This window comes from Mycteria americana, chromosome 3 (genome assembly GCF_035582795.1).
Source record: "Mycteria americana isolate JAX WOST 10 ecotype Jacksonville Zoo and Gardens chromosome 3, USCA_MyAme_1.0, whole genome shotgun sequence".
NCBI classification, from domain to species: domain Eukaryota; kingdom Metazoa; phylum Chordata; class Aves; order Ciconiiformes; family Ciconiidae; genus Mycteria; species Mycteria americana.
The window spans coordinates 93,576,218-93,588,856 of record NC_134367.1 but is presented as its reverse complement, the minus strand read 5'-3'; the positions used below and the strand labels follow the sequence as shown (position 1 = coordinate 93,588,856).

Below are 12,639 nucleotides of genomic sequence, written 5' to 3'. Positions count from 1 at the left end.
TGCAGAGGTGAAGATAGCCTCCTACTAAACAGACAGATCGTCCCTTCTGGGCTCTAAATAGCAGCAAATTATAAAGGCATCTTTGAGCTGGGGTTAAGCACAAACTGGGGTTAAGAGTTGGCTGTCACCTATCTATGTGAGAAGCGTTGTCTTTTTAAAGTTCTGATTGAGATAGTATTTTTATAGGATATATTGGGTGGGTGTATGTCTGTAAATAACATAAACAATGACACTTCTCAGACATCATGAACATCCTTCCATGCACTTCCTGCAGATCATAAGTTGATCTTCTCTTTGTTTAAGAGAATGTCAGCTTTGCTATGTTCTTGCAGACAGAATATACACAAATATTCACTGGGTCACTTCCTACTCTGCTACCAAGAACTAGATTGTATTGGGATATGGATATCTGTGGTGTGCGTAGCGGCCTGGGTGTCTCTTCATTGTTTGATTTACAATGTATGAGGTGTGGGGTGGTGTTAATAGGAGAGAATCTATCCCTGTTTATCAAAAGGGATTTCAAGTAAGGCAGATGTTATTTAACAATTTTGAATCTGCTTAAGTAAATTTGTTCAACACTGATAGCGAATAACTTGGAAATCATGCAACCAACTCGGGTCTGCTAAGTTAACATGCTATTCTTTCCAGACTGCCATGCAGATTAGAAATGGTAACATAATGGGCTTTCAGCCATTGAAAATGTAACTCAAAACTCAAAATACATCTAGTACTATCATAATCTAAATTAGCAGGGCTCATTCGTGATCTCTTTCAGGGATTATTTGTTTTGCTCCTCTGCAGTGTTAGTTTAGTATTAATTTTGGCTAGAGTCCTGAAATGTCTGTGTATCACTGTATGGCGTCTTTTTGTACAAATCAATGTAAGTGCAAATATCACATGCTTAAATCACAAGATGCTTCACCTCATGTACTTAGGTAATTAACAAAACACCATCTTTCTATTATTGCTAAGCACTGAGTCTTCTGGAGAATTCAGGAACTCTCAAATAATCTGATAAAGCTGGTTGAGTTAAATACTTTTAGTCAACTGATTCTTACTTGCTTTTTCATTCTGCTGTCATCCAAGCTACTTTTACAGTAACTTCTGAATGCTTCTAGGGGAACCATTTTAGGTCTTCTGGGCACTGTTTGGCTAGTATGGTAAATTGGAAGCATTCAGATCTTTATGTGAAACCCATAAAGTGGGAAGGGTGCATGCCATAGGGAATTTGTTCATTTGGTTCCTTGATTACCTACAACCATCCAGCCATTACACCTGGGAGCCCTATTGGAAGCTCTTCACTGTGGCCACGCAGCGTCTTAGTCGGCAATGCCAGCTCTCTGAAACAGTGGAATTAGCCTGGGCGCTGAAAAGCAGGTGATATATTTTTTTTTTTGGTGTGTGTGTGGCTTCTGCTGGAGGCAAGTTCTGAGTTCTAGAGCATTATGTTTGTCCTGCCTTGTCTTAGAGAAGTGTTTCCTTTTGTTCAATTTAGGAATCAAAAACTACTAATGAAAAATCCAGAGGTAGAAGCCCGAAGCCAGCAGAATCCTCTTCACAGTCCTCCAAACATCCTTTCCAGTTGGCCAATATTTATGAATATTATGATGCAGGGAACCACTGGTGCAAAGACTGCAATACCATCTGCGGGACCATGTTTGACTTTTTCACACACATGCATAATAAGAAACACAGACAGGTATGTTGCAGGCTTCCTTCACTAAGTGCATTTCATATTGCTGTAAATATTAACACTAAAACATACATCACAGAACTACATTTTACAAGAGAACCTGAAGTAATAATGAACCCAAGAAGTTGCTTACCAAATTCTTTTTCCCTAGTGTTGGCCTTGAGCAGTTTGTACAGCTATCGGTGTGTTCCGACTAGTGTAAATGGGGCCTGTGTTCAGTTCGCTCGGGAACTAGTGTTTGATATTTGTGTTTCATATGTTTACCTGTCCTTTGCTATCATTTACATTTTACCCTTTTCACAGGTTATTTTGTCATTATAAATTGCAAAATGGGAGGGGAAAGAGAGGAAAACATAGTTCCTGTAAATATTTGCACGTTGATTTTAATGTTCAGTGTTCTGAAAGGATGTTAAAAAGGAAAAAGACAAGTGTACTTGCCTTGCTAGTGTAATATATGAGCCTGTATACCTCTGTCACTGTGCAAATAGACCCTGGATCCTTACAACAGACCTTGGGCTTCGAAGACCCAGAGTGAGACCAAACAAGACTCCATAAAACGCATCGATAAGATAACTGTTCCTGCCAAAGGTACGTTGATTTTTTTTAACTTGGGTGTCATCTCCCTTTGCCCTCCAGCAGGTTCCAGTTGCTCAGAGAAAGGAATTTCAAAACTTTACCTTGTTATAGGAGCGCATATAGATACTGTATTATTAAGTAGAAGGCAAATGATTTAATTTCCTGGTTGTTCTTGTGGAAAATGTCCTGAAGCAAGAGTGTAGGAAAATATAGCATGGTTCCTTCTCTTCTTTTTAGAGTTTAGGTTTTTATTTTGAATACCAGGTGACTTTTTCTTTCTCCAGTGTAGTTCTGAAGTATTTTTCTAACATATTAGTATTCAGAACATGACCACAAGAGCTTACTGTGTTTGGGCAGATCTTGTGCAGTACTCCACACAGTCTTGCAACAGACTCTTATGTTCAATACATTTTTAGTAGAGGTGTCCCTGAAAAATCACTGATGAGTACTTGGTAGAGTGTGGATACAGAGACTCTGAGAAAGTCGTATGGAAGGGGCTGTAAGTGATTTGAAAATTAATACAAGATTTAAAATCTGAATGTCTAAATAGGCCTGCCGGTGATCAATCTCAGTTTATTAATCTGTTACGTACTTCTAGTAGTGCCCGCTAAAGGAGGATCTGCAGTGTGTTAGATAACTGCAGCTGGTTCTGTAGGCACAAGGATGCAGTCTTGCTGAACTTCAGTGCAAATGCTTGTGTTCTTTTTATAAACCAGGTGTTTAGTATTTAAGCAGACTATACCACAAAGATGGAAAATAGATTTAAGACTGTAGGAAATGTTAACCTACTTGAATAGGGGATAGCTTTAATATGATGGAGAGCACTAAAATAATTTTTTGAATCATAGTAATCAAGCTTCTTCACTTTACATGTTTGCTCCTGGTTGTAGTGTTTCCCACACTGTAAGCGTAAGGAGAGCAGCATTAACTGTTCCAAAAGGAACATTGCTGGAGGTTTTGCTGTTGTTCTTTGATATGTTTATCTGGCTTTGTTAAGAGCTTGGCATTTATTAAGTTTTGTTTTTCTGATCGTTTTCTTTGGCCTTTTCAGGCTCTGAGTTTCTGATTCCCATCACTGGATATTATTGCCAGCTCTGTCATGAATTTTTTGGAGATCAAATCTCAGCAGAGCAGCATGTGAAAAGTCATCCCCACAATGAGAAATACAAGGTTGGTAACTGGTGTACCAGGAGTGAGTCATTCTTTGTGTTAGCTTCTACTTGTTCTGTCTTCCTTTCCTGAAGAATTACATTTGACTCCTCGGAGTATATGTATTTGGTTATCTTCACTACATTCTACTGAACTAAACAAGCAGAACTTCCCACTACATAGAGACTAATCTTTCCATCTGCATGAGGTTGAAACGGTGTTTAAGTCCCAGTGTTGATTTTCAAACTCTTCTGTAAAGTGCCAGCACTGCTGCAAGCCACTACTCAATTGACATTAAATTACAGAATGTGGAGTTTGTAGCATCTCAGTTTCTTGGTAGGAAGAAGTTCTCTGGTCTCTTGGTGTTGAGATGGCACTTACAGAACAAGTCAAAACTATTACAGAACTGAATTTATTTATTTGTTTTTCATGGAAACAGTGGCTAAAATTGTGCCATTTATTTCCACAGAAATACATAGATGAAAACCCACTCTATGAAGAGAGGAGAAATCTAGACCGTCAAGCTGGATTGGCTGTAGTTTTGGAAACAGAGCGCAGGCGGCAGAGCGAGCTGAAACGGAAACTAGTTGAGAAACAGAAAGAAGAGAAGGATGAGAAGAAACCAAAAATAATAAAGAAAGAGGAAGCAAAGAGCATCCCGGAGCTTGGAGAAGGGACTACTGAAACTCAAAGCAAAATAGATTCTTCTGGGCGAAAAATGGGTATCAAGCTTAAGCTGAAGAAGGAAGAGAAGAAGGAGGAGAAAAAAGAAGAAAAGAAAGAGGAATCTAAAAAGGAATCACCAAGCCAGACTTCCTTTGGGAAATTCAGCTGGAAAAAGACTGAGAGAGAGGATAAAACCCCAGGAGGAGCTATTCCAAAGGAGGAGAGTACAGAAGGAAGCAAAGAAGAGAACAAGTGTCAGTCTGGGAAACCCCATGTTAAGCCCATTGAAATCAAGCTGTCTGGGAAAACTGTTATTCCACACACTAGCCCATGGACACCAGTTGTTTCCACATCAACACCAGCAAAAATTTTACCCAATCTACCAGTCCCCACTATGATTTTCAGGAAGTCTACTACTGCAACAGTTAGCAAACCAGCACCTTTGAACACCTTTTTATCCATAAAATCCTCTGGAGCTACCACCAAACCACTGCCTGTGGTAAAAGAAACCAGTGCAGATCTTCTACTGCCTCCAGATATCATCTCAAAAGCTTTTGGAGGAGAAGAAGTAATTTTAAAAGGGGCAGAGGAGGATTTGAAAGCAGCAGAGAAAAGTGAGTCTTCTCAGACTTCTGATATACCACCTCCACCCCCTCCTCCACCAGCAGTCCAGCAGGCAGCTGTGATCCCTGCAGATGAAGTAGCTCCAGGTGTGTCTGAAAGTGAACAGACAATGCTGGCAATGCCTGTGAGACCCCCTCCACCACCACCACCTTCAACTGCTTTCAGTGAACAGGCAAAAAAGGTAGAGAAACGAAACTCTTGCTTGGCCACAGCCAATGCTAAAGATCTCTATGATATTTTCTACAGTAGTGGTGGAAAGGGTTCGGCTGACAGCAAGCTTGCAAGTTCTGCACTTCCAAATGGAGAAAACTCTAACCTAACAAAACCTGCAGACTTACCTGCAAACCCTAAAACAAATAATAGCTCATCCTCCTTGAAAGAGGATTCTCAGAATGCGGCTACTGAAGTTAGCCAAGTCCACTCAGCTGAGAGAAGCTCAGAACTGGAGAAAACTGATATCCGGGAGACTTTACTACTTCATACTGAGATGAGCCCTGACATTGAAAATGGTATTCAGAAAGACGTAGGTCAAAAATTTCAGACTCCTCTTTCATCAGATGTTCAGACTAAATTGAAAGAAGATTCCTCACAGTGTAATAATCAAGTAACGGGGAGTTGGGTTCTTGGTGAGACTCAGGCTGAAATGAAAAAGAAACCACTTCAGCCTCAGCTATCAGAAACGTTGGTCACAGAATTGCCAGAAACAAAAACTGCTTCTGGTATCCAGGTGCCTGCAGAAATTGGACTTGTGGATATAGGAGGCAGAGAGCAGGTAGGCAGTCAGGAATTCTATGATCTACAGAAAACAGAGGTCCAAGAGAAAGTTGGACAGGAAGATGCAAATAAAACTGCGGTTCCTGGTACCTTGGAGAAAGATGCAGAGATTAAAGACTGGGAAGTAAAAGTGGTAAAGCCTGAGCTTAGCTTAGACCCAAAGACTTTGTTACCTGAAACACAGAATGAAATTCAAAATTTGGGAAATTCTCATTTGGTAGAGGAAAAGTTAAGTGATAACTGTAGAACTCACTCAGAAACTGATAGTCCAGACTTGCTCTGTGATTCTCAAAACACTTCAAAAGAAAAAGCTTTAATAGCAGTAATGACAGAGCAGAATTCTATTGATGCTTCCTTAAAAGATGTAAAACTGAAAAGTGTAGCTTTGGAAGTATCTCAGCCAGGAGTCCTTGGCGAAGCTTCCCAAATTTCAGAAACCCAAAATGAGATTTCAAAATTGACAAGGAGTCCCGGTGAACGGGACACTTCCAGAACTAGTAATGGAGAAGAACAGGTCATCACAACCCGTTCTTGTTCTGAAAGTGGTTGCGATCTATCAAATACTCCAAATGTAGAAATAAAAACTGGTTCTAATGAGGTTAGTGCTTCAGAATTGACAGAGGTACGGTCAGACACATGTCTCGCCAACATAGAAACTAAAAGTAGCATATTAGAAGCTCAAGAAAAAGTTCCACCTGAACCTTTGGGCCATGCAGTATTAGATAGCCAAACCCAAAGGCAAGAAGTTGCATGGTTAGTCAATGCCTGCTCTGCGAACATTGTTGAACTCAGATCCAGTGTAGAATTAGTAGTTGAAGTTGAAAAAAAATCATTAGGACACACTGGATCTGATGCAACATTAGATAATGTTTTTGTCAAGAGAGATGCAAAAGAAGTAGGGACTGGAGGCTTTTCTAGGACTCGCTCTGATCTTGTCCAAGAGACAGTAGTTGCTTTATCAGCAGATTTCCATAGGGAGCATCTTTCAGAAGAAGCTGTCTGCTCCCCAGAAACAAAGCATGAGGTTGTAAGAACCTCAGCAGCCAATGACTTTCATCTGAATACCACTCACTCAGGATTGAACACTGAGCAATCTGAAAGTCTCTCTGCAAACGTTTGTGTGGATAACAAGAAAATTTCTTTGACATCAGAAGATGTGAAACACAATGAGACTCCCTCCCAGAAAGCAGAGCTCGAGTTCAAAAGCACTGATTTCAGATTGGGAGATACTAAGGTAAAACATGAGTGCTTCAGCATCCTTACAGCGGGACTTTTAAATGAGAATACAGAAGAAGTCTCAAAACTAGAAACTATTGCATCCATTAGGCTAGAGTCCAGTAAACTTAGAAAGCTGGGCATTGAAAAAACAGTGGAAAAAACAGAGATTACTGACTTTGCTACGTTGACTTCTGGTAGTCGGGAAGATAAATTTTGCACACGGCTTTCTCAAACAGCTATGCCGCAGCTTGGATTGCAGTCCTCAAATAGCGATACTACAGAAGTGGTCATGCCAGTTCTAGAAATGCAGGGGATTTCTCCCATGTCTGAGATCCTTCTGCAAGTGGAGGAGAGCAAAGGTGGTGCTGCTGAAATGCCGTCACTTAGTTGTGACGGAGGCAGCACAGGAAGTCAGGCTTCTGGGTGCATGGAACCTTTCCTTCCTGGGCTCAAAGAAACGCACGGAAAGGAGGGTGGCTCAGGAGGCAAGGGAGTATGCACCGTCCAGAGCAAGAAGACTGAGCAAACAGAAACTGCTGGCAGTAGTTTGGAAGCTACAACAAATTCAGGAATTGCTGAAAGCTTAGCAGAAAGCCCAGTGGGTTGAAGTGAACCCAGCCAGTCCCAATATTTGAGGAGCCAGAGCTGGGATTATGTATATGTTTTTTGTTTGGTTTTTTGTTCCAGTTGAGGGTTTTGGGTGTATTTTGCATCCTGTGGTAGGACTTGACTAAAGTGAAACTTACATCATCGGAAACCAGACACATACCTTATTCTGTACATAATTAATTGTGTAAAATGTTTTTTCATGTGAATTTTTTTGCCAGTTTCTTTTCTACACTCTGCTATTAAAATGGAATCTCTCGTTTATAATGCGTGCGTCTTTGTTGTTTATTTTGGGGGCTTTTATTCTTTGACCATTCTTGGATGATTTCCAGCTCACCCTGTTTGTGTCAATAGCACCGTGAGTAGCCCAGCCGCTGGGACAAGCTCAAGAACAGCAATTTAGAACTTGAGGAAATGGAGACTTGCAGAAGAGCTAAAACTGAAAATTTCTTTAAACTGTAATGCATGGTTTTGTTTACTTTCATTGTTTGAAATGCAAGAATGTGATTAGAGTTGATTTTTTTGTTTGTTTATGTCTCTGTGATTTGTAATTACTGTTGTATTACATCTGTACTTAAGCTGTTTCATTGTATTGTATAAGCACATGTATGGATGCCACATCACTAAGCAAGGGGAGAAAATCTGTCCGACTGGCTTTTGGAGAAGAAGACTAATCGGTAAGGCTCTGTGGCCTGACACCTGGACCAGACATATTGAGGTCACTTACATGATTTGAAATGGGCTTTCTTTCATTGTATTGTGATCCAGTAACTATTTGTGTTAAATCATTTAGCAGCTGACCAGCTCTGAAGAAGCAGAAGATCAGAACCCTGGTGTCAGGAATTGGACTCGCTTCATGTGATACAGACACATGCATGCCTACCCTGAATGGTCCTTGAGCTATCAAAAGCTCTAGTGTGATGGTTCTCATTTGTATAGCTTGTTAAAGACTAAAGTATTAAATGTGTTTGCTTGGATAAATATAACATTTTTATTTGTAAATTGTTTAAAAAATAAACATATGGTGGTCAACAAGACTTTCTTCTTGATTTTCTTTTTTAACTCAAGGAAAGTGTTTTATTTCAGTTAGTTTCTAACTCCTGTAGTAGCTGATAAAATTGAGAAACTGTAGACGATGAAGACATTCAACAGTTAGCCTGCTCAGTAAAAAACTGATTTATTCCCGGCTGAAGTCAATGGAAGAACTACTGTCAACATCATCAGTGGAAGTTTGTTTGAAGTCCTGAGCCCTGTGTAAAGCTCAAGGCGGGGGGTCGGGGGCAGAACCCAAGCAGAGTTCATATTTGTGTAATCACTACCAGCACGTGGACCTCCAGAGGGGGAAAAAAATCACCATTTTTCTTCCATTTTCATGACTATGTGTGAAGAAGGTATGAAACTTTTCAGAGTCATTATGGTGGTTTTTGTATTAGAAATGTAAGAACTATCTAAGCTGAATTTGGAAATCCAGTATAAATGGTCAAGTCACCAAAAAAAAGGTAATTAAGAAGGCAAAAGGGTTTTGAGAAAGGCTCTTTGAGCTGTTTTTATGATGTTAAGCAGTTACTGCATTGAATATAAGAAGTCTTTGTTAGTATCATTGCCCTACTTTCTTCAAATAACCATTTGCTGTCAAAACCAAAGAAAGAAAGGTTTGACATGCTTTGATACTTTTAAAATGGAGTTGGGTAATGAGTAGAGATTGCTTAAATCCTGGTTTATAAAAAAGTCCTTTGTAGTTGTTTCTCAGTTTTCTTTTGTAAATGCTTTTTTGATTATATATCTGAGTTTATTTGTTTACATTTGACAGCTAAATTTTTTTCCCCCATTTTCTTTCCAATTTCTTCAGTGAAGTGCCTGGTCCCTTGTAAATCCACAGAGGAAGAGGGGAACTGATTTTCTTGCGTGCCTTGTATTGAGGGATATCAGTGCAGGGAAGGGACGTATTAAAGGGAAGGCTGAATTTTTGCACAGTCCTGCATTTTAGATGGTGCTGTTTTGGAATACAGACATGCTTTCTGGTTAGTTTCCTTTTGCAGATTGGTTTTCCTGAAGGTCTCGGTGCATGCAATGGCAAACAGAGTCATTTGGACAATCATCTTCTTCAGACAACCTTATTCAATGTTGTGTTACCTGTGTGGGACGTACTCTTGATTAACTTTATTTTGGGGGAAAGGACATCAATATAAATCCAATATCCTTGTTATCTGCTCTCCTATAGTTGCTTCTACAAGTAGTGGTGGTGTTCAGTGCAGAACCTGCCTGGCCATGAATGGAGAGCAGCTAGCACCAAGGGAAAGCAAGAGCTTTGCAAATGAGAAACAGAATTGTTACCCCATATTTGTCTTCAGCTTTCCAGAAGCTGAACCTTCCTATGGTAGAAATTAAATAGTACTTCTCTTCATACCCTTTCATCAAATAATTGTTCTTCTATCCCTGAGTGGAGTAGGGCTCTCTATTCCACACTGGAAGAAAGATTAATTTGGTCTTTTTTGAGGTGGGAGTAAAAGGTACTCCTGGAACCGCTGGAATGGAGCAGAACAAAATGGATGGTGTAGATGATGACGTCTAGGCAGATTGGCAGACAGAGGTTTTAACACTGTCTTGCAATTTCATGAAATGGCATATATTTTTATTTATGTATTCTTTTTTCTTTTTTTTTCTTTTCTTTTTCTTTTTTTTTTTTTTTTTGCTGTGGTTTCCAGAGGAATGCAGTAAATGATTTATCCACTGTACTGGTCCCCTGTGCTGGCAGAGCTGTAGCATAGTGCACTGACTGGGAAGCCTTAAGTTCTAGGCTGGCCTTGGACTCTTGACTCCAGATCCTCAGGAGGAGGGGTGAGTTAATGGAGGGGATTTACTTGTGTGTTTGAATGGTGCAATACAGCATTACCTCTCCTTCCCGACCTAGTTCTCTAAAAGCTGCATAAGGCATAAGAAGTTAGCTTTCTCCTGATTTTTAGAAAACTGCTGATAGGGAGGAAATAAGCCAGTTTGAATGTTTGTTTCTTTACGCTGCTTCAAACCAGGCACAAATAATTAGTAAATTCAAAGGACAATGGATTAACTCTGAGCCTTCATTTGATGCCGCAACCTTTAGTTTGCCATGATGGAGGCTGGCAGAAAGGCCTTTCTCCTGGATGAAGTCTGTTGCAAAACCAAGCTTTATTAGAGGCGGTGGAAAAAGAGCCATGGAAAAGTTGCTGGCGTTCTGTCAGTCTGTTGTAAGTCCAGGTGGTTTTTTTAATACTTCTTCCAGTTTCTTTTAACATCTGTGGCTGCGTTTTGAAAGGAGAAGCAGACTTCAAATGTTTACAATTGGCAGAAAACTTTAAAAGCAAAAGTAATGTTTTAGACAAAATACAGTAATTTTTTATTCTTGGGCTAGTCTCTCGGGCAGCTAAATCTTGCTTCTAGCTTGCTGGAATCTTGTCTTTGACTAAGTTTTAACTAAGCAGCAGATAGGCTTTTGGGGGGATTGTTTCTTTGTTTGTTTTAGACTTTTAAATGGCATGTGAGCAGGGAAGAAATGTATCAGCCAGCATTGTTATTAATTTTTTCCAAATGCATTTGTGTCTTAGTAGTAAAAAGTACAAGTAGCAGATTAAGATCTCTGCCATTTCTTATTTCTTGCCAAAGGTGGAAATAAATGCCTAATTCTTAGCTAAGGGAAGCTGCACAAAGATCTTAAATTTTGCCCATGGAAACAGATAGTAGGAAAGTGGGCAAAGACAGATTATTTTTTTAGCCTGGTAAACTCCAAATGGTTTTCAGAAATAGCAAGTGAAAGTAAGTGATGATAGCAGAAGTCTCTTTAAAAAAACAAACCCACAACCATCCACAAAACTAGTGCATCCCAAAGCATGATAAAACTGTATTTCTTTAGTGCAAAGGGCAGGGGAAATTGCATGAGGCAGGTTTTTGTGTGGCACTTGATATAATACTGTTGGTTTATTACTCTCTCAGACCATTACAGAAAGGTAAAGGGAGCAAAATCATTCCGAGACAGAATTCAGTCCTCTTCTGCCTGCTGTACAGAGTAAGTGCAAACAGCCTACGTGCCACCACTGTGGGAGTATAGAGCAGCCATAAAACAGATTTTACTTGACTCCTCTGCCTCTATCTAGCATGAAGGAGGAGAGAGAGATGCAGGTTATGGTTGCTAGACCATCCTTTCTGTTAGCTATTTTCAGCCAATATGGATGTATTCCTGCCTGTAACCAACCTGAGCAAAATAACACAGCTGCAGACTGTTACAGTCTGCCTTAGAGCAGAAAACCGAGGCTCCATGTCTAGTATTACTTTCTGGGGTTTGTTTTACAATCCCACCTCCACTTCTTCTTGGGCTGTCTTGTTGCTTGCAGTGAGAAGGCTGATTACCATATGTTAGCAGTTCTAGGCTCTGGTAAAACGAGTCAAGCTGCTGTAATAATTCTCATGAAGCTGTCAGCAACTGGGGATGCAGAGAGCAGAGCCATTAGAATTGCTCGGGCGGGTGGTGAAGAGTTGAATACCTTCAGGAAATAAAACCTGTATCAGAGCTGCTTCGAGGGAAACAGTGTTCCTTTTTCCAGTAGGCTGACTGAAGAATCTTCAGTTTACAGACAGGAAAGCACACACGCACAAGGTAATGTTTTCAATTCTTAATCGAATATAATTTTTCTTCACGAAACTGCTTTTGTTGGGGAGCTTTAGCCAGAACCTAAGCAACACTGAAATTAGTACCAATCACTTGGGATACCACCCTGTCTAATTTGTTCACAAACTTTAGATTAATGTAGCAACAAAATACCACTTTAGGAGAATGGTAGCTGTGAAGAATATGTAAAGCCCTGTAACAGTGATCTGGTAAAGAAAGGGTAGGGATGATCCTCACATCAGTACTCACATTAGGCTGTATTCATCTCCCGTCAGATATGAAAAAACAGAAATTAAAGGTAAATGCCAAATAATTAGATGAGAGAAGGACTCATGTAGCTATGCACCTGAAAGATGGGTATTTAGAAATGCTTGATTAGTGGGGGAAAAAAGGAGTATCAGTCACTGCTTTTTCTCATAAGAACTGAAGGCTTAATGCAATTAAATCCATTTAATATGGTGCTTTCCAGGTACTGTTTAAACTTTATGTCCTCTGCCAGTTAGTTTCACAGATTATACTGCTTTACCAAGTGTATGAGAGAAGTTCAAAACCACTCTATCTTGATTGTGTCTCTAGCCATATCATCCAAGATAGGATTACAAAAGTAATTCGCACTTGTATTTCATGCATTCCATGCAATGAATTCATGCAAAGGATTCAGTTTGGCTGGGGGAAAAAAAATTCCATATCTGCA

The 12,639-nt window shown here is 39.9% G+C and overlaps 1 protein-coding gene across 3 annotated transcripts in view; it reads left to right on the top strand.

Moving 5' to 3' along the window:
- Nucleotides 1-8,335, top strand: part of ZNF318 (zinc finger protein 318) — a 28,017-nt gene extending 19,682 nt beyond the window's left edge. Inside the window, exons 7-11 of one of the 3 annotated variants that reach the window (XR_012774806.1) lie at nt 1,496-1,699; nt 2,182-2,281; nt 3,321-3,439; nt 3,888-7,983; nt 8,103-8,335. Coding sequence is in view for 1 of the 3 variants with exons in the window: in XM_075496131.1 (XP_075352246.1) it covers nt 1,496-1,699; nt 2,182-2,281; nt 3,321-3,439; nt 3,888-7,307 (3,843 nt within the window). In the remaining 2 variants the exon portion in view is untranslated. Of the gene's footprint in view, nt 1-1,495; nt 1,700-2,181; nt 2,282-3,320; nt 3,440-3,887 lie in introns of all 3 variants that reach the window. The other 2 variants (XR_012774805.1, XM_075496131.1) reach the window with 2 other exon arrangements.
- The last annotated feature ends 4,304 nt before the right edge of the window (nt 8,336-12,639 follow it).